Here is a 22,194-nt window from a genome sequence, read left to right as displayed (position 1 = left end):
ATTTGGGTTGCTTGTTAAATGACATTACACTTTATGTTATTGTTATTACCACCTCATTTTCTTATTATTATTGTCAAAATTGTCTTTGTAGATACCAGAAGGAGGCACTGGGGACTCAGGCAGAGAACGGACCAAGACCTTCACTTATGACTTCTCTTTTTACTCTGCTGACACCAAGAGTCCAGATTATGTTTCACAAGAAATGGTACAGTGTGACAATCTCAAAATCTTCTTGTTTGTTTGTTTGTTTTTAATTCAGGAAAAACAGTCTTGCCCTAAAGCACTTAAAAGAAATTTACTACTTTTTTTGCCAAATTTAATTTATATAAAATTAGCATTTGGTAACTCAGCTTTTTTTTCTTTTTTTTGTGTGTATATGTCATTTTTTATTATTATTGCAATTATTGAGCTATACAGTTTTCTTTTCTCTCCTCCCTTCCTCTCCCCTCCTCTTCAACCCTCTCCCGTGGTCCCCGTGCTCCCAATTTACTCAGGAGATCATGTCTTTTTCTACTTCCCATGTAGATTAGATTCATGTATGTCTCTCTTAGGGTCCTCATTGTTGTCTAGGTTCTCTGGGATTATGAGTTGTAAGCTGGTTTTCTTTGCTTTATGTCTAAAAGCCAGTTATGCGTGAGTATATATAATATTTGTTTTTCTGGGTCTGGGTCACCTCACTCAATATGATGTTTTCTAGATCCATCCATTTGCCCACAAATTTCAAAATGTCATTACTTTGTTTTTCTGCTGTGTAGTTCTCTATTGTGTAATTGTACCACATTTTCCTTATCCATTCTTTAGTCAAGGGGCATTTAGGTTGCTTCCAGGTTCTGGCTATAACAAACAATGCTGCTATAAACATAGTTGAGCACATGTCCTTGTGATACGATTGAGCATCCTTTAGGTATATACCCAAAAGTGGTATTGCTGAATTTTGAGGAAGGTTGTTTCCTAATTTTTTTGAGAAATTGCCATACTGATATCCAAAGAGGCTGTATCAGCTTGTACTCCCACCAGAAATGGAAAAGTGTTCCCTTTACCCCACATTGTCTCCAGCAGAAGCTGTCACCAGTGTTTTTGATCCTGGCCATTCTTACAGGTGTAAGATGGAATCTCAGAGTTGTTTCGATTTGCATTTCTCTGATGGCTAAGGATGTTGTAACTCAGCTTTTTAATTATCAATGGAAATGTTTATATAATTCGGATAATCCAATCTTCTAAAGTTTTTTTTTTGTTTTACCATAACAAATCATAACTGGAATGGTTTCAGAACTGTAACATTGATCTCATAGTGAGAGGTTCAGATGCAACATTTGATGTTGGGAATGTGACATTTGTATACTTAAGTCTTGCAAATAAACCCCTTAGCCTTGAGTCCTCCAGGGGTCAGAGCATAGGAGATAAATATCAAACTAAAGCCACATTTTGTCTGCTTTTGTGGATCGTTACAAGCGATAGAAAGAATTCTAGAAGGAGTGCTTCTCCAGAATGTACAACCGAGACTGATTCTAGTATTTGCTCAAGAAACAAATAGAGATGTTGTCCACACAGGTGAGAACAAGGTACTCTTAGATGAACTTCAAGACACTGATTGTGACATTTCATTAGAGCAGAAACACAAACATATACTCCTGCATGGGCAAAAGCAGGACATTGGAGCAGAGCTGAGGGCACACTAGCACAGGTGGAAGAACATGGGCTTCAGTGCTAATTGAAGTAGAGCATTGGACTTCATCACTGGGCCTTTCCCTGTCTTCTCAGTACTCCCTTACATATCATAGGTACTTATTTCAGCTCTTCTTATGCTAGCGTGGATGTTCTTGACCTTGGTTGTAGTCCTAAAAACTAGAGCATGAAACACCAGTGTGGTTTTGCATCAGAGTTGGTGGTATTGCCTGGGAATGGGTAAGAATGTAAAATCTCAAGATCACCACTACCACCAACCCCTACCTGCATGTTGAGATTAGATGTGAGCCACCATACCCAACTCAGAATCATCTATCTATCTATCTGTCTATTTATCTATCCATCCATACATGTAATATAATCATCTATACATACACATATATATGGATACATGTATATGTATATATATGAAGATAGATTATTCTCTATATATGGATATTTATCTATATGTATACATATATGGATAGATGATTCTGTCTGTGTATCTATCTGTCTATCTATCTATCTATCTATCTATCTATCTATCTATCTATCTAATCTTTTGGGGAAGATCTGCAGTGTTTTGCATGTACTTTTACATTCAAGAATGTATCTGGTTTAGAAGTGGTTTGTGGAGGAGAGCCTGACCTTTAGAGGCAGTGCAGTTGTTGAGGTTGGAGATCTGCAGTGATTGTATCCAGAAGATCTGCAGTGATTGTATCCAGAAGCAGTGGATTCACACATCAGTAATGGGGAAGGGACAATTAAACCATAGAAAAAGGAGTTGAAGAGAAACTGATATTTGGGTTTGTCTTGAGTCAGACATGCTTAATATTCTATTGTGTTAAAGCCTCCAAAGAACCAAACAAGGTGAATTTTGACTCCAGTTTTCTTTATCAGGACGTTCAGTGAACTTTAGCAATTTATTCAAGTTCGTAAGCAGATTGCCACTCAATAGGGTGAGAGCTGAGCGTGGTGCTGATGTGAGGGGAGGCGGGGTTACCCACTGGAGAGTTTTTGTGTGGGAGAAAAGGAATTATTTCTGCTCGAGGTGAGAAGAGAGGACAGGTGATGAGTGAGAGAGTGAGGATGACTTTGGGTTCAGGGTGGCTGGTCTGTCTACACTGATAGTGAGGAGTCTGGCGTAGAAGACTGTGGTTGTGGGACCCAGATTGATGCTCTGTTGCACATATGGGAATTAAGTGACAGGAACTAGAATTTTAAGGGGAAACCCAGTTTATTGTAGTGATCTCCAGAATGTCTTCAAACATAGGGTGAATGAAAAGCCTTGAAAGATCTACATTTTTAACCTATTTAATGAACAATTGGATGTCGTTGTTTTACTTGAATTTGAAGTCTTTGGGAACAGTGGACTACACAGAGGGATGGAGAGCATTGTGTGACCACAGGACCTGGCTGGGAAATGTTTACTTTGAAAATGGTTAATTTGTGGGAGCAGGTGGTAACTTTCTGGGCTGTACAGTGGTCAGGGTGAGGGATGTAAAAACAAATGTATCTCTTCTCCCTGGAGGCTAAAATTCTATGTCCAGAGTTTAAAGAGAGATCTAGATTGTGCAAAACTTTCTGCCCACAAGGAAAATGCCATGCTTCATTTCTTCTTTGTGCTACGGGAACTCTTACAGAGAGTAACCTGGGATTGTTCTGTGGAATTTCCAAACTACATACTACTAAGCCATGCTAATAAGCCATCATAGATGCAGAAAGAGCAGTTAGTTATCTGTAAAATAGAAAGCTATTCCCTCTCACTCCTTATTTTAGCACTCATGTGAAGATTTCAGTGTTGTCTACACAGCTCTTGCGGCTGCTGGTGAGGGGTGAGGTAAGAGAGTGGTCATGAAGCCAGCACAGTGCTCGCTCTGTCTTTCCTCTTATGCTTTAGTCAGTTAAGTTTAAAAGTATATTGAGAAAATATATCATGTCCACGAATATAAAGTTTCCTTTGAGTCTAAAAACAAGCCATCATTTTAGAATTAGGAAAAAAAATCAATGAGCAACTTAAACCCACAGTCTTGTAAATTAAAGACCATTAAATACGGTCTTAATTTTCTTAATGGTTCTTCAAAACTCCAACGGGAGGCTTTGATCTTTCTCATACCCCTTACTTTTTAATTCACCCTGGAGAAACTTAAAACCATTGATCTCCCAGTTGCCAGGCTTGCTAGTCGTGTCTTTGTTTCAACAGTGCCCTCCTGTGGCTGATTCCCCACTGTCAAGGCCGTGGGAGAGCTTGGGTCACCTTTGAAAGGAGCTTAAAACATTTCCACACATAGCAAGATTGGGGTAACTGGGCTAGTGAGGGTTTGGTGCTAATAGATTCATCGGTCTCTTGATATGGTAGCAGATGCCAAATCAGTGGCTGGTGGGAGTGTGCCAGGGGAGCCTCTGGAGAAGACGACAGTGCCTGTTTCTGTATTCCTGTCTGTCTATGATGGGTCGGTTGGTTGGTGCTGAGGCTGAGCTAGACCTGGTGTCATCTGCAGACCTACATGCTCTCTATCTGTCCTACCATTGCACCTACTGGGGTTCATGAGTCTGTCAGAAAGCCACCCACTTGTAAACAGAGTAATAACATAGGAGTGTCCTTGGTTTGGTTCAAGGCCTCTGGTTTCTGGTACGCCATCATCACTGGATCTTTACCTGAACTCCCCTGGGATAACTTGCTGCCACCCTTGTGTTTATCATTCCACAGGACCAGTCCCTTCACGAGTTCCAGCAGGTCCTAGATGGGGTAGATGTTAGGGTGGGCCAACCCGAGGCCTGGTTGTGGTACTGGGTGGTAGCTGAGGTGGTCAGTCCTGGCCACTGGGGCATCCACCTCAGGCAAGGGGGCGGAGCCAGCTTCCCTACTGCCAAGTCAAGCAGGCTAGGTTATCCCTGGCCTGTGGTGAGGGGTGGGGACATCTCTCCCAAGGGTAGAGATCAGTTGTCCCACGGAGCTCTGGGTCAGTTTTCCCAGGGCCAGCAAAAGACGGGGCCAGGTTGTGGAGACATTTGAATTTGATTTAACTGTTTTCTGTGATTTATTTGTCTAAGTTATGAGGAATGCCCCTTTCCTATTTTCTGAATTGTCTGTGGAAGACTTTCTGTTTTTGCTCCAATCTGAGAGAATTAGAGAAATAGAATTTTTACTTGTAGTTCATATGTATTAGTGAAAGGAGACCCAAGCCCATGATCTAGATCCCTGAGTCTCCCTGGGGTTCTAGCTTCACAGAAGTTTGGGGATACATCCTTCCAGCTAGCACCAGGGTCTCGTGAATTTAGAGGATGTGGCCATGGCCCTGTAATGAGGTGCAGCCTCAGGTCTGCCACTCACTGGCCAGGGTCTGATCTGACCTTCCCCGCCAGCTTCCTCATCTGTGGGGTTGTGAGCATTGTCCCCGTTGAATTACTACATGAACCTGTGACAGTGCCCAGGAAATGTGAACTGCTGTCACGGCTGTGTATTGAATAAGTCCATAGACTCTGACAATACAATAAAAAATAACAGTGTCTAAAGCTGAAATGGGTAAAAATGAACTGAGAATAGGTGGCTGTAGTCATTTGTGGAAGAACTTCAGTTGGAATTATAGTTAGCAAAGTTTTACTGATGTATCTGAAGGAATTGTGAACAGGATGGAGGGAGAAAGCCCGAGTCCATTTAGCTGTATGTGTGTGGCAGCTGAACTGTCCGCAGACTTTGCTGTGATCAGGGATACAATATTCACTTGAGAAGTTTTGTAGTGTACTGATTCCTGGGTTCACACAGAGAGTCATATTTCACTGGACGGTGTTGCTGGCCTGGCCACTGGGACTCTTGAGAGCTCTCCAGGTAATCTCATGGCCACCATAGCCTAGGGTTTGCTGCCCTGGGTAGTTTGGGGGAAAGAGCTTTCTGGATCTCCTGGTTTTGACTCAGAGGGCTCAGCGCTGTGGGAGTCCCCATCTTGTACTGTGGTCATCCCAGTTGCTCACTTCCCCCAGCTCTGGCATCTCTAGCTGCCAGAATGCCCTTCCTTTTTGTAGCAGAGATGTTTGAGGGAGCCTTGGTATGCTGGATTTAGAGGACATTGAGATATCACCAAATTTTAATCTGTCTCGTTTACATTAGCTGTGCTCCTGGGGCATTTGTGCGTCATCCTCTACCCCCCAAACAGCAGTTAAGTGGGGTCTGGGACAGAAACCCAGGTTGTGAATGTGCCCCACTTGCCTCCCCTCCATGTCTACAAGTATTTGAACAAGTATCTAAACAGAAAATACTCCAGGACCTAGTAATGAGAGAGCCCTGCCATTCACCACCCTGCCCCCAGCACTCTGCTACCCCAGGTCTCCTCCAGACTCATCTTGAGGAACAGACACTGGCCCTGAGATATGAAGACTTTGATTTGGCAGGATTCAGACAATAATTTCTGGCTACTGTGACTTTGAGGTTTTGAATATTAATTTCTGGAGGCTCGGATAAGATGAATAGCTTGACACAATATGCAGTTCTGAATTTTAACATCTTGGGTTAAAATCTTTGCTTCTAGACACAATTGCCACTTGGCCTTGCTTACATTTATATTTCAGAAATCATTTGCTAGCGTAAGTAGGAAAAAGGACGGTCTTGCTTTTTGCTTGCTTGGAGAGTTTACTTTTGATTAAAAACTGGGGTGCATACATATTCTGTTGTTACAGCTCGGCAGTGATTTATTTTTATGCTGTAATCTCTAAAGATGAAAGTAACATTCACGAATATTGTCAACACTGCAGGGACTTTTATTGAAATCCACAGTACTTGCATTCTTTGTGTTAATATATATGCATATATATTTTTTTCTTTTAGGTTTTCAAAACTCTGGGCACAGATGTCGTGAAATCTGCCTTTGAAGGTTATAATGCTTGTGTCTTTGCATATGGGCAAACTGGATCCGGAAAGTCCTACACTATGATGGGAAATTCTGTATGTTGTTTAGTTGTTTATGTGCTGTGTGGGAAGGAAATTTCTTGTTATCTTTCTCTGGAGTGATAAAATTATCTCTTATCTACTAGGTCTGCACCAACTCTTCCTGTTCTTATCTTCCTTTAGTAATAAGATAAAACTCAGTATTAAGTTGAAGTAAATTTCCTTGGAGAGATTTGAAATTAGAAATAGTTTTACGTTATAAGCACGAATAATGGGTGCAAGTCCCAGTTCATTTCTCCTTTTAAAGGCCTTATAATCTTATCAAGAAAGTAATTTATTCTTCTTTTCTGCCAGCATAACAGTTTGAATAAAATTACCAAAATCTGTTCTTTTTAAAATTATTCATAACGTTTTCCCTAAGAATAGTGTAAAAAGGAAAATCTAATTTTTGATGGAAAGGTGTTACATAAGTCCAGCAAATGCACGAGAAGTTGGCATTGCAGAGCCCTCACGGCTTACATGTTATAAACACAGCTTAGTCACTAATCCATGGAAACTAACGGCCACTGTGTTGTATTTGCCCCGGAACCTGGAGAAGTGACATGTAGATACAGTGAATTTGGACATCATGGCATGCACTTGTAATCCCAGCTTCTTGGGAGGCTAATGTAGGATGATTGCAGACTTCAGACCAGCCTGAAGAGCTTAGGAACTGGGAATGCAGCTTCATAGCTCAGGAGTAGAACTCTAACAACACACCGAACAAACAAACAAAAAAAGCAAAAACAACCCACAAAAAAGTACTTAAGACTTATACAGTGATACATATTTGTTTACTTTTTCCTGCAGCAGCAAAAACTGCTCAAAATGGCCAAACCTGTGGCGTGTTCTAAATGTAGACACTGTGAGTGGCTTTAGGGCCCCTTGCCAGCAGGCACAGTGGTATCTTCAGTGCTCAAGAGTTGGTGGTCATGAAAGCATGTTATTGGAGGAGAACAGATCTCTAGGACATCATTTCAGTGACTGGAACCTGGCTTCTCAAATACAGACTTCGTGTTTACATGGGAAATATGGCATTGAGCTGTATGCCGTCTGGAAGGCAGGAAGAACAAGGGAGGGAGAGAGCACACCTCAAATTTCCCATTTCACTTTAACCACCATTTTTCTCTTCTTGGTTTTCTGCTGAACTTTAGGGAAAAAACTCTAAAAATGAATTTTGCGTGTCAGTTTTCCACTAGCTACTTTATATAAGACTTTACAGAGCACTCCTAAGTGGCAGGTGCTTTTTCTCTGCCCTTGTAGATAAGTACAGCCTCAGTATTCCACTTATGTATTATAAAGTAAGAATGAAAACTTGTGGTGGAAGTACCAGTTTTCCCTGGTAGCAGCTTGTACCCAAAGAGAAAAATACCTTAAAGCTGTGCCCATGGTAGTTCTTAAATTAAATTGAGGGGGGAGTTGAGTGGAGGTAGAAAAGGACTGCCTAAGAATGCATGGGTGCTCTGAGGTCTGGGTTTCCTAGGGAGAGCATTTTGCCTGATACACAGTGTCTTGGTTTGGGTACTGTTACTATGATGAAACAGCATGGCCAAAAGCAGGTTGAATGGGGGCAGGGTTTATTGGGATTACACTTCCACATTGCCAGAAGCCAGGACAGGAACTCAAGCAGAGCAGGAAACTGGAGGAAACTGATGAAGAGGCCCACGGAGGAACGCTGCTTACTGGTTTGCTTCCCATGGATTGTTTATTTCTTATAGGCCTAGGACCACCAGCCCAGGGTTGGCCCCACCCACAATGGACTGGGCCCTCCTCCATCACTAATTAAGAAAATACCCTTGTTTGCTTAGAGCCTGATCTTATGGAGGCATTTTCTCAATTGATGCTCCCTCCTCTCAGATTACTCTAGTTGGTGTTAAATTACACAGAACTAGCCAGCCCACAGAGTGTTGCTTGCAGCCTTGCTCGTGCGTACTGAACTATGATTATATACCCACATCGCTTCGTGATATGGTGGATTTGCTCTTCCTAAGAGGAACCATGCAGGGATTGGTTCTACCAAAGGAAGCCTGTCTTCCATAGTTTAACATTCTCCTGCCACCTACATTTTAAGATGCCTATCTGGAGGATTCTGTAAAGTTTTTTTTGGGGGGGGGGTATGTATTATCCCTGCTTTGTTACTTAACCAGATATTTTTAAGATTTATTCTATATTATAAACCATATTCTTTGGTAGAGAACAAGTCTCCTTATCCTTCAAACCAGTGTTAGCTGGTTTAACATCAAATAAACACGTATTCTCCCAATCATAGCAGTTAGAAATTAGAAGACATTATCCTTTCATTTCAAAGTAAGAAGCAGTCCTAGAGGGGCTCTTGTGGAAGGTTTGGGCTTGGCACCCAGGCCGCTAGAGTCCATGTCTAGTTTGCATGATGGTTGTGACACCCTTCGTCTCCATTTCAGGGTGATTCTGGTTTAATACCTCGGATCTGTGAAGCGCTCTTCAGTCGGATCAGTGAAACCACCAGATGGGATGAAGCCTCTTTCAGGACGGAAGTCAGGTAGGGCTTCGACCTGAGGTATAAAGTTTGGAGGGCCCCAGGCTGCTTGTCTTGTGCAGAGGTCTTGGAGAGGGAAGGGTGAGACTGCAGACTGCTGAGGAATAGCCGGCCCCCTCCTCACCTGAACTTAATGTTAGTTAGGAATAGAACTAAGACCACTTGGACATGATTTGCATGTGAAGTAGCATTGCTTGATGGGAGCTTTGGCATTTATTCTGTTTATCTCAAGTGGAGTGAGCCCTTGACTTTCATGAGCACATGCAGTCGTCTTACTCTTGACTAAGCCATATCTGTGTTCCTCACCTGTCACCCTCATGTCAGTCAAGGTCACAGAGTACCTTTCCCTTTCTGTTGCTGAGTCTCTCCAGGGTCCACCTGTAGTGCTAAGAGCCACTGGGACTCTGGACAAGTTATTGAAAGTCTCCCGGACCTCTCTTGTCATATCTGTAAAGTGGGGTGATGAAGTACCCACCTTTGGGCCATTACAAGGACTCAGTGACATGCTTCTTGCAAAGCACACAGCAGAGGCCTTTGTGGCTGCTGTTGCCGTGCATGTTGTGCTTGTTATTAATAATGTCTTAAAAGCATTGTTTTTCTAAAATTTGTTCTATTTAAAATTTTTAGCTACTTAGAAATTTACAACGAACGCGTGAGAGATCTACTTAGGCGGAAGTCATCTAAAACCTTCAATTTAAGAGTCCGTGAGCATCCCAAAGAAGGGCCTTACGTTGAGGGTAAGAAGGAAGTTCCTTGTCTTCAAACACTCCCCTGCTCTCCCTTGGGAGGCTGTAAAAATGAAAAGTACAGAACTGTGGTGATGGTAAGAATTTAAACAGTTGTTTACTTTTGGAATTTTATTAGTGTAAAGGTGACAGGAGCTGCCACTTTATACCATTCGTTCTGTGAATCTGTACTTCACTAGGTATTCACTAGGTTATTCTGTGAGACCTATGCATTATTTCCCTTTGGCTTAAAAAACTGTCTGGAAATTAGTTTTCCCATCCACACCCACCACTGCACCCTGGAAATCTGTGTGTCTCAGTGGGGATGCATTTTACTACGATAGGTACTTTCCCTGACCGTATGGTGGTGGGTGGAAGAAGGTAGTCTCAGGCCTTTTGTTTGTCAGAAGAGTTCTCATAGATGGTCTGTCTTGGTTCTTGGCATCTGTGTTTGATAGGATAACTATGGTGGACTGGGTACCTACCTCTATAGTGTTAGGCAGGGTCTGGCAGACAGTGAATGAATTCACCCTTTAGATTCAAATAAGAACCATATTTCACTGAGTATAGTACAAGGGCACTGCAGGCTGACAGATAGCTGGAGAAGCACATGGATGTGCTGTGGAGATTGCCATTTAGAAATACTTTTATGGTTTGGATGAGTTTCTCTGTGTGCAGTTTCTTAGCATGTAATTTATGCCATATGAAGGAATTCAGTTCATCCTGGGTTAAGTGCAGGTCTGGGAGGTTAGCATGAGCCTCTGTGCATATAACTTTCAGTATGTGCAATTAATAGCCATGTAAACAAAGGTCATGCAGTAGCCAGGCAAACCAGGGTCATGTAATAGCTGTGCAAACCGGCGCCATGCAATAACCGTGCAAACCAGGGTCATGTAGTTAAGGTCAGTCTTGGTTAAAGGATCTGGGCACCATCTCTGGGATGCAGCTCTGTGATGTTAAGCTACAGCTTTCTGATGTGAGTACTTTGGGGTTCCTGGGCTATGATTGTAAAAAATCATTAATGTTCTGGTCTCTTCCTAGTGGCCCTTCCCCCAACACTAACTGAGGCACAGCCAGTCAATGGAGGGCGTTGCATTTAATGTGGTGTAGAGAACTGGCCCTTGCCAGGCTGGCTGTGACAGTTAATCTTTTTGTCAACTCTATGGGATTTTTGAATTACCATGGAAACAAATCTCTGGGCATGTTTGTGAGGAATTATCTAGATTTCTTTAGTTGAGATAGAATAGCTTCACCCTAATGTGGTAGCACCAGTCCATGTTTTAGGGACCCAGGCTGAATAAAGCTGAACACAAGCATTCATGGTTCTCAGCTTCCTGATTATGGACATAACGTGACTAGTGACTAGGTGCTTCCTAGTTCTGCCGTTATGCCCTCCCCACTGTGGTTGACATGTGTGTCTCCTCTTTCACTGTGAGCCAAGATAATCCTTTCCTCCATTAAATCATGTTGCCAGGTATTTTTGATCACAGCAGTGAGAGAAGTAATGAATACACAAGGTTTCAGGTCATGCATGTTAGGAGGCTAGTTTTGCTTCCCTAAGGGAGCTGTGTAACTGCTGGGGGAGTAATCTAATTGCTAATGGAATCATGATTTCTTATGGTATCATCCATGAAGCATGTTTCCTTGCTGTGGCTAGGGACTTTCCAGCAGTAGAGTGGGGAAAGCTATCTTTACTAGCAGAAGACTGTGGAGCACCTGCTGATTGGTTGCCCCTGCGTTGTGATCTTTCCAAGAACTGCTTGCTCAGTTCCAGTAAATTGAAATTGAGACATGGTCTCTGGCAGGGCTACTAGGAGCCTGGTCTGACTCCCTGGCCCTCTCACATAGGTTTGAAGATGCACCTCTTTCAGCCCCCCCCTTCCTTTTTTTAACCTTGAGGTCCTCAGTTTGCCAACAGGACCCCATCTGTATTTTAAGTTTCCATTTGCATTTAAGCTTTATTTTCCTAGAGAAAGGTGTGCAGCTGTGTATGTGTGTGTGTGTGTGTGTGTGTGTGTGTGTGTGTGTGTGTGTGTGTTGGGAGTATTAGAGAATACCTGTTGCTTTCAGTCTAACATGAGCTTTTTACTTTTCCTTTAACTATTATAGCAGATGTTAAAACATGTAAAACTGATATATGAAGAAACAGAACAAACAGGGTAAAAATATCTGGATCTCTTGATCTCTATACTTAACGATTCTTATACATTTTTAAATAATGTATTATTCAAACTTTGGGGAGTATGTATTATAAATTATCTGAAAAGAAAAATAAAGTGTCATTACTCAACTTTTATACCAAAACATTTGAAAAATAAGTTGAGGATTTACATGTGAAACACTAAATAATGACATGATCACAAGTTACTGTGGTTTTTTTTTTTCTTCTCCAGAATGTTAGAGAAAGGTTTTTTCAAAATATGATCTAGAAGCCATAGAAGGGTAATTTTTTTTCATTGATGCTAGGAATCAGACCCAGGGTCTCCCTTGATTGTGCCCGGCCAATGCTCTGTGGATATACCACCACCCTGAGGTATGGATGAATTTTAGGTAGGAAGAGCGTGACTCAGCTTCCTTCACCATAATAGAAAAGCAGAAAGACCCCGACAGGTGATGCTTGTCACATCTCTGGGTGGATAGAGAGGGTGCTGGGAAGGGGATGGGGGCCAAGCATGCTTCCTATCCTCCCTGCTGCTGCAGCCAACTGCCCTCTGTGGAGGAGAGCTTTGCAGCATTTGTCAGCTTTCCAATGTCCTTGGATTTAGCCTCCAAGAATTTATTTTGTAGCCACATTCCCATGCATTCGAAAAGACCAATGCACAAAATATTTTAGCAGCCCTTGTATTTGTAGTCTCAAGAGGTGGTTGGTTAAACTGTGGTTCAGAGATACAGCCATTTCTCTGCAGCCTTAAAAACGAACACCAGGTCATCTTAACGGTTACAGAGCATCCTGAGATGGACTTAGGCAATAGCATGAAACTCAACAATGTTCACCATACACTACTCCAAAATCATATGCTGGTGTGTGGGGATGACCTAAGGACCTCCTGTGTCCCACCCCAGATGCTACCACGTGCAGAGAGAGGGTGGAAAGGCGACTTTATTTATGTGTAACTGCCTTAGTGTATACGGATTGTCCTGAAGGGTGTGGGGAAACTGGTTAAATGATTACCTGGCAGAAAGGAGGGAAAGAGTTTGCTATAGGGAAAAAGCAGAGGAGCCCTAGATAGTGAAACTTTTAACTCTCTGAGCTACCTTCCCCTTAAGAAAAAAGAGACAGCAAAAAGTTTTGAGAGTTTAAAAACTTTCAGTTTTTGTACAAGGGTGCATGAGGCTGTTCCTGGGCGTGAAGCTTTTAAATTCTTCTTCCTTGTGCCATGACTGCTTCTAAGAGGTTCCTGTTAATAGCCGACTTTATCCTAGACAGTCTGTGGAATGGAGGGCAGTGGGCACTCGGATTGGGTTGCTGAGGCCCACTGAGGCCAAGCAACTTGTCCAGCTCCTAGTCTGCATTACAGACTCCACAACACCAGCTCCCTAACCAGGTCGGCAGACATGTACTCATGCATGATTCTCAGAGGGAAGTTGGTTTCTTTTACTACATAACAGAAAGATTCTCTCAAGCTTTTCTTGTTTCCTTCTAGATTTATCCCAGCATTTAGTCCAGAACTACAGTGACGTGGAAGAACTTATGGACGCAGGGAATATCAACCGTACCACTGCAGCGACGGGGATGAATGATGTCAGTAGTAGGTCTCACGCCATCTTCACCATCAAGTTCACTCAGGTAAGGGCAGCCATGGGGCAGAGGCTCTATCCCTCAGGCCTTTGCTTGCTGATTAGCACCAGCTGAGCACTGATCATTGTTGAACCAGGAGCAGCTGCAGCAATGGTGACTGTCACTTCCTTGTTAATTAGAGGCGAGCATGTGCTGTGTGCTCAGCCCTTCTGCATTCACAGTGATTTAAAAGTCCTGATGTATATAGCCTGAGAGATATTTAGCAGGCTTCCACCTTGTTCTAGTATAAGAAAAACTTGCTCTTTGCTCTGTGCCTAATTAAGCAAAAGTTTTCATTGTTATAAGCACAGTGGGAGATAATGGATTTTGAGGCAGAGCACCTGGAGGCCGAGGTGAGAAACGGGCGCAGTACATTATCACACTATGGGCTCTGGTGATGCTGATTCTGATTAGAGTAGTATTAGAAGACAGCGAGCTCTCAGAGGCACTAATAAGAATCCAGTATGATTGGGTGGTGGACAGTGTCCTGAAGGTGGCTGGGAGTGGCTGAGGGGAAGTAGTCTGTTACCAAAGCCCCACCCCCAGGTATGCACAGTTGCAAGTCTTCCTGGTTTCAGCAAGTGTTGGGGATTGGAGTTGTCTCTCCACATTGACATGGAACACAGCAGAGACAGCCAGGCAGCCCAGAGGGCAGGAAAATGAGTTGACCCTCCAAGACGGATCAGAAGAGCTCCCTGGGCTTCTCTGTCCTGCCGGGACTTCAGTTAGAGCCCCACTTTGTGTTGTAGCAGCTTACTGGCTTTTCTCCAGTTTTCTGGTGGATACCTAATCAGTGTGTAGCTGACTGTAGTTTCTAAAAGGTTTACGTGTCTGTCAAAATCTATTTGTATTATGATTTGTTACATTTGGCTAAAAATATAAAACATAGGTTAAAGGTCATTGGAAATATGAAGTTCTGGTAGGATCCAGAGCAAGGGAACTTACGTTTTAGTATTCCCCATCTTTAAAGATGTGATATGCTTTATTAAATGGTATCAAATGATATCCTACATAACTGTCTGTTAGTCATGTCTGAAGCACCTTTGTGTCTGGAATGTTGGAACTTCCAGAAGAATAAAGCTAATTGTTTATTTAGTTTTTTTTTTTTTTTTTTTCCGGTTCCTCTTAGGGATTGGCTTTATATTGTTTTGTGCTCCAATCCTGAGGGTCGTTGTCAAGTGATAGTGGTTTGCCAAATGGACTGGTTCTTCAGAAAGCATGAGAGTCCCAATGCGGGACTTCTAATTTAACTTGGGCAGTTCTCATATTCACTACGATAGCCAATAAAACAAGCAAATGAACACCAAAAGTCTACCTGAGAGATCTCTGCTGGGAGAGAAAAGTGATGGGGATCTGGTCATGAAACACACTGAGCCCTTTGTCCTCTTCAGTGTCACGTGCATGTCTCTCTGCAGGCGAAATTCGACGCTGAAATGCCGTGTGAAACTGTGAGCAAGATCCACCTGGTCGATCTTGCTGGAAGTGAGCGTGCGGATGCCACTGGTGCCACTGGGGTCAGGCTCAAGGAAGGGGGCAATATAAACAAGTCCCTCGTGACTCTGGGAAATGTCATTTCTGCCTTAGGTAGGTTTGAGGTCGCTTCCTGCCCTTTTTTGTTTCGGTATAGTGTTAGCTCAGAACATGCTTGCTGGATGTTTGTTGTACGAACCCAGGTAGCTTGCTCAGGTCTTTTAGAAATAAATTAGAGAAAGCAGAGACTTTCGAATGATCTCCTATTTCTTTCTTCCCGGCAGCTGATTTATCTCAGGATGCAGCCAACCCTCTTGTGAAGAAGAAGCAAGTTTTTGTGCCTTACAGAGATTCTGTTTTGACTTGGCTCTTGAAAGACAGCCTTGGAGGAAACTCTAAAACCATCATGATTGCTAGTAAGAGTTTAAATTATATCCCTGAGCATCAGTATTAAGTGTAAATATTTAAGTTGAAAGTGTCTCATTAGGACGTTTCTTCCTGTCTTGAAAATCACCTATTGTAACACATCTGTAGTTTGGAATTTGCTGTTGTGTAGACTTGGGTATCATGGAGGCTACAATGCCAGGAAGACATGCTCAGCTTCTCTTTGCTTAAAGTACAAGGCAGGCACTGTGAACTTCACTAGCTCATAGGAGACTCCTATATAGAGGCAACAAATAAACAACCTGAACTTTTACTATTTAAAATGGTAGGTGCAGAATTGAAAATTGAAAGGAAAAACCAAGGAGTTAAACACAATAGGAATAGCAGTATACTTTTATTTTTACACTTATCACTTTAAATGAGAGACTAAGGATTGAAAAAATTACGTAGAATAGGAGATTTGCTAAGGGGAACTCAGGGCTTGTTAACTCTCAGCTTTACTTCCCTCTGTCTCTTTCTCCTTTTCTCTTCTCTCTCCTCTGTACTCTTCACAGCCCTTGCCCTGTAGTCACTGGTGGTGTTAAGGGAACACAGCCACCTACTCACCTTAGTCTTTAAGGTTAGGTGGGAGTGGCAGTGTAGAAGGAACCAAAAGCTTCTAGAACAAAGGAATTAAGTAGTCTACTGACTTTTGAAAAACTGCTGGGCTCTGGCTTTTCCAGATGATAGATTTTTATCAGAAATGCAAAAGTATTTTAATTCTTGCTGAATAGAGAAGTGCAATCCTGAAATTTCATGTTACTGGCTGAGGAAAGCCCTTTCCTGTGTGGGATATCTCACCCCTATCTTGAAGTTGTTCAAGTGGCTGATTATAGACGTGAGAGGAGCAAAACGACATTAACTTGGTATAGCCAACACCCTTTCCTATAAACCTTAGATAATGTTTTAATATTCATTACTGTGGTGATGAATATTTAGTCTTTCCTGTGACCTGGGGTTGATCTGACTTTTAAATTACAAACCAACTTTGTGTTAAATGAAACATGGAGTGCTAGATGAATTATTTTCTGTATTCATTCTTCACAGCCATTTCACCTGCTGATGTCAATTATGGAGAAACCCTAAGTACCCTTCGCTATGCAAATAGAGCCAAAAACATCATCAACAAGCCTACCATTAATGAGGATGCCAACGTCAAGCTCATCCGTGAGCTGCGAGCCGAAATAGCCAGGCTGAAAACCCTGCTCGCTCAAGGGAATCAGGTGGAGTTTTCCTGAGATTTATAGATAATTTTCTTTGAGTAATGGCATCTATTTCTAGATCTTAATGAGACAATTATCTTGTGGTATTGATTTGAGAAAATAAGTGCTAAGTAAAGCTTCGGATGAGTTAGCCAGACTCTAGATCAGCTTCCTTTTGGCCTTTGCATTCCTAATGCATCCTGGGTGTAAGATTTTATCCATCAAGCCTTAAATGATTGACCATCTAATAGTTATCAATTATGGATGGATATTTAGCATGCAATAGGACTAGTAGCATAATCTCCATTAGTCAAAAGAAATTTAGATGCTTAGAGTAATATTTAAGATTCTTCCCATGCATTTTATGACTCTAAATGTATTTTAACCGAGGAGTCCTGGTCTCACTTTAGCCATGCTATAGGTGGTTGTGGTGACTCAGTGGTGCCTCTGAAAGCATGTCTGTGGCCCAGCTGTGCTGCTGTTCTCCAGGCCTTGCATGATTCTTGCAATGGCCTCACTTCAGGATCTTCTGCATCCCGGAGAAGCTGTGTCTTTCTGTTTCTCCCAGTCTGAGCATTTCCTACAGGCTTATGCTCTGTGAGGACTGTGTGAGCTACGTTCCAGATGGCTCAGGTCCCACTGTGAAGAAAGGCCACCCTTGAAAGAAAATCAGGGAAGTTGTTTTAAACTTTTGCTGGTAGAAATAAAATGAAGATGCATTTATTGATATCTTAAGTCTATTGTTAAACAACTCCATTTCTGTAAATGGGAAGTGCTCAGTGCTTTCCCTGTAAGGATATATGGCACTCCACACTCTTGATAGCCCATAAAAGGTTTGAACTGTAGAAATATTGTTCAAATGAAACCTCAGTTTCCTGTGTCCTGAAGTCGGCCTGGTAGTCCTTACTCACAAGATGGCAGACTGCAGTTTTGCTGGACTCCTTCACTGCACTTAAAAATACCTGCGTACACACTTCCATTTATGACGTCAGGCCTCCTGTGTGAAAGGGAGTTGTCAGCAGAATGAGGTATCAGGAACCACAATGCTTGTTTCTATTTATACACTGCTATTGGAATCTTTTATCTGTGTTTTGGAAACATTACTTGTCTAAAGTCAGCCCTTTAAATGATTAATATGCGAAGGGAAGCATCTGAAAAATATTTCACGCAGCTGCTTTCCCTTGATCTAAGAGACTGTTGAGGGAGCGTGGGTCTGCCCATGCCATGGTACCCCTACGGAGGCCAGATGACAACTTTCCTAATTTGGTTCCCCCCTTTCATCATGTGAGTTCTTCGGCTTGCATTCCTGGCATCAGGTTGGGTAGCAAGTGCCTTTACCCACTGTCTTAGTCAGGGTTATTACTGCTGTGATGAAACACTGTGACTAAAGGCAGCTGGGGAAGGAAAGGGATTTTTGGCTTACACTTCCACATCACTGTTCATCATTGAAGGAAGTCAGGACAGGCGCTAAAACAGGGCAAGAACCAGGAAGCAGGAGCTGCTGCAGAGACCAGGGAGAGATGCTGCTTTCTGACTTGCCCAGCCTGCTTTCTTCTAGAACTTCAGGATCACCCTGGACCCTCCCTCATCAATCACTAATTATGAAAATGCCCTACAGGTTTGTGTACAGTACCATCTTATGGGAGCATTTTTCTTTTATTGAGGTTCCCTTCTCTTGGATGACTTTAGCTTGTGTCAAGTTGAAAGTATACCCACCGAACCATCTCATCAGCCCTGACTTGTGTTTGTTTGTTCTCCTTATTTCTGTCACAAGTTAATCTCATTTCTATAACTAAGGGAGTGATTTTGTCACTGGTTTAAAAGGATGAAGAGTATTTAGAAAATACATTTTGATAAACTTAACATATATATTATAGCAAACATGGGAGTCTAAATCAAAATAAGAAAAATTCTGAAACTATAATTCTTTGAGAAATTACAGGCATAATCTACATAATTAATTTTGTGATAATTAATAAACAAATATTCATAAATGGTCATTAAAGCAATCTGTAGTAATAATAGGAGCGGCGGGGCTGCGTCCCCAGCACCCCGGCCGCCTGCTAGCTTATGCCCAGAAATAACAACACACAAACTGTATTCATTTAAGCACTGCTTGGCCCATTTCTATCTAGCCTCTTCTAGGCTAATTCTCGCACCTGGACTAGCCCATTTCTAATAACGTGTGTAAGCACCCCAAGGTGTGCTTACCGGGAAGATTCTAACCTACGTCCATCCTGGGTCGGAGCTCCTGGGAGAGCAGAGCCTGGCGTCTCTGCTACAGAGAGCAGAGCTGTCGAGTCTCTGAGCTCACTTCCTCTTCCTCAGCATTCTGTTCTGTTTACTCCACCCACCTATATTCTAATCAATAACATGGGCCAAGCCAGTTTCTTTATCAGCCAATGACCTTCCTCCATCAGCAATCTCTGAATAAGGGACTGGAGAGATGGTCTGGTTTGTGAGTACTTGCTCATACGGAGCCCAGGTAAGGTGGTAAATGCCTGGAATCCTAGCCATGGTGAGATAGGGAGTGGAGCCACGCAGACCCCTGGGAGCTTGTGGACCACTAGCCTCACCTACACTGTGAAGTTCTGGCCAATGAGAGACAGATGTCAAATGAAGGTAGAAGGTGCCTAAGGACCAACACTCCAAGCTTTCCTCTGACCTCCCAGATTTGTGTACCAACCCCTACCCTCCGCAAGCATTATCTCCCTTTCAATCGCTCTCTAAAGTAATTCTGAATAAATCTTTCTGAGAACATTCCTCTATTTCTAGAATATTCTATTCCAGTGTTCCTATAGTTCTTTGAGAGTGTTAATTTAACTTCCATTTTTAGAATTGTTTATTTAAGCAAAGCTAAAGAAAATCAGTTCTTATTTTTAGTAATTTTATATATTGCCATTGCAGAGATCATGTGCCAAACATTTAAAAATACAATTGGATAAAAAAGAAAGATTCTGATAGATATTTACTTCTATTACATAGAAATATATGTGTATATATGTATGTTAATGTATACAGAGAATTTTTGCAGAAGTATATATAGATACAGACAAATTGCATCATGTATATATAGTTACATGGATTTAGAAGCTCAAGTCACCCATCTCTCTGTGCTCATCTTGAGAATAGAGTTTCACTATGTCCCAGGAGCTACTCTTAGTGCCCTAGCCAGGACCTACCCTTCCATCTCCTCACGGGTACCCTTGCTTCCTGACCATTTAAGGCAGAGCTTTTGCTTTTGCTCTTTATATATATGGACTCTTGCAGTCTGTGTTATTTGGATCCCGTGTGTTTCTGAGGTTCATCCATGTTGTTGCGTGTAGCTGAGCACCCACTTACTCTCAACTCTGTATTTTGTTACACAAAGATTTCCTAGTTCATCTAGTAAATTTTTGATTTACTTTTTGGGGTTTTTTTACTTGGGGTTATTATGTTTATTGTGGATCTTTAAATGCCTTTTGGTATACATACAGATATAGTTCTGTGGGGCTTACACCTAGGAAGGCTTGGTGGTCAGAAATATACATATTTATTATATGCGTAATTTCAGGAGGAACCACTAGTTTTTAAAGTAGTTTTGCCATTCCCTTTCCCCATCACCATTCACCAGTGCCAGCTGAGTCGTTGCAGATCCTTGCCCTTGCACAATGCTATGACAGAATGGCTTTGCTTTGCAATTTTCACATGGTTAATGAAGTTGGCCTCTAGGTGCATTTTCTTATCAAGTGTTTGTTGCATTTACAAATATTTCCACTTTTAACTTTATAAAGAGAAAATGTTCCAATTCCCTAATCTTTCACAAATGAATTTGGGAAAAAGTAAATTAATAAAAATAGAAATGGAATGAACAAGACAGTTAAGAAGCAAAGAAAACAAAGGGGCAAAAGGATGGAGGTGTAACAGACTCCTCATTTTATAGCCAGGCCTGGTGTTAGAATGTAAATAGCAGAGCAGCTTTGTAGAGGCCTTTAAGAGAGATGTGCATGAGACAAGAACCAGAGTAAAGCTTAGGCAGATGATGCCTATAGGAGTAGGTGGAGCCCTGTTTGTTAACTCGTCAAGAAGGCGAGTGATGCAGGAAGAGTAATAAATTGAGCTCTAGAAAAGATTCCTTTATCCTGACATAGAGTGCAGTTCACAGTTAAAACCAGACAGGGCATTGCTCTCCTTTCATGAGAACACAGGCAGGCAGAAGTGAGTGGGGATGCAGCAGTGCCTATAACATCATGGGCGTCCACTGTAGTCAGCACAGTTCAGATAGGAAGGAGGCTGCTCTCGTGAGACCTAGCACTGGCAAGAGCAGCTACAGAGAAAAGCATTATTACCCAACAGGAAAGAGAAGAAACAGGGTGAGCACAGGTTGTAGAAAACTAGTTTCAGATTGTTTCCTGATTATGTGGAAAACGTCCAATACAATGAATACCATTGGCTATATAGCATTTTTGGCAAGAGTGGTAGGCTTTAGTATAACTTTCATATCTGTAAACCTGGTAAAAGTGGGATGCCAGCTGTATAACCAGGCAATACTTATAATAATAACAATATTCCCCCAGTTGATGAAATTTGTCCAGGTTAAGATGGCCAATATATAAATTTAAGATGTCAGCTGTGAAGCTCTACCTTTGGATCCCTTGAGGCAAGGGACTCCTATAACTAGGCATGCCCCTCAGAAGGTATGCCCTGGTATTTTCACTGGACTTTGGCTGCTGTGGGCTGCGTAGATGCCCATGTGTATCTCCACCATGCACATGGGTAGCTGAAGAAGCACTCTAGACATTGTCACCAGGCTCTCCCCTCCGAGTTCTACACTTGTGCTTCCCCACTGAGCAGCTCTGTCTTGTCCTCTGTGGCCCGCAGCCATACCGACAGACTGAATGTTTAGCTGAACCTAGGAAGTCCAGAGAAAGAGATAGAAATGAACACCATGCTGGTACTGTAGGGAAGAATCACATGATGGGTAAGGAGTTCCCTTCCTGGAAATTTAGTCTGTTGATATGGTCACATGTACTGTAGGCGGTTGGTACGAGGATAGTTACTGTAGCTTGCTGGTAAAGCAAATGACTAGAAAAGCCTGCATTTACATCAGTCAGGAAAGCACCAACAGCAACTACAGGATAGCCATGCAGTGAATACCAAACAATGGAAATAAAATCACTAAAAATAAAATAAAAAGGTTTATATTGTTTAAGTATATACAATATATTCCTAATATATTGTTTTTTTTTTTAAAGCAATAGTCAGGATAATTGGCTTATACCATTTTCACTTATGATAGCACAACAAAAACATGGTTCCATTAAAATGAGAAAGAATGCTCTCCTGTGCTGAACTCCTTCTGTGTGTTCCTGTGCTTTCTCTGGCAGCAAGGGCAGCAGACAGAATGGGGCACTTATGATCCTGCCCCTGAGGCCCAGGCTTAATTATTAGACATGCAACTGAAACCCAGGCTGTCCACTTGCCCTAGCTTCTCACCTGATTTGGGTGTTTACGAC

At 42.2% G+C, this 22,194-nt stretch overlaps 1 protein-coding gene across 5 annotated transcripts in view; it reads left to right on the top strand.

Annotated features, from left to right (window-relative positions):
- The window catches only part of Kif16b (kinesin family member 16B), a 252,088-nt gene that overhangs the window by 36,502 nt on the left and 193,392 nt on the right, over window positions 1–22,194 (top strand). For all 5 annotated transcript variants that reach the window (XM_050159551.1, XM_050159548.1, XM_050159549.1 and 2 more), the window contains exons 3-10: window positions 92–205; window positions 6,488–6,604; window positions 9,007–9,104; window positions 9,729–9,838; window positions 13,471–13,613; window positions 15,020–15,188; window positions 15,359–15,490; window positions 16,545–16,720. In XM_050159551.1, the coding sequence (XP_050015508.1) occupies window positions 92–205; window positions 6,488–6,604; window positions 9,007–9,104; window positions 9,729–9,838; window positions 13,471–13,613; window positions 15,020–15,188; window positions 15,359–15,490; window positions 16,545–16,720 (1,059 nt within the window). The remainder of the gene's footprint in view (window positions 1–91; window positions 206–6,487; window positions 6,605–9,006; window positions 9,105–9,728; window positions 9,839–13,470; window positions 13,614–15,019; window positions 15,189–15,358; window positions 15,491–16,544; window positions 16,721–22,194) is intronic.

The sequence above is a fragment of the Alexandromys fortis genome, unplaced genomic scaffold, assembly GCF_014885135.2.
Source record: "Alexandromys fortis isolate MF-2015 unplaced genomic scaffold, M_Fortis_MF-2015_v1.1 scaffold_115, whole genome shotgun sequence".
NCBI lineage: Eukaryota > Metazoa > Chordata > Mammalia > Rodentia > Cricetidae > Alexandromys > Alexandromys fortis.
This window is presented reverse-complemented; position numbering and strand designations above follow the sequence as displayed.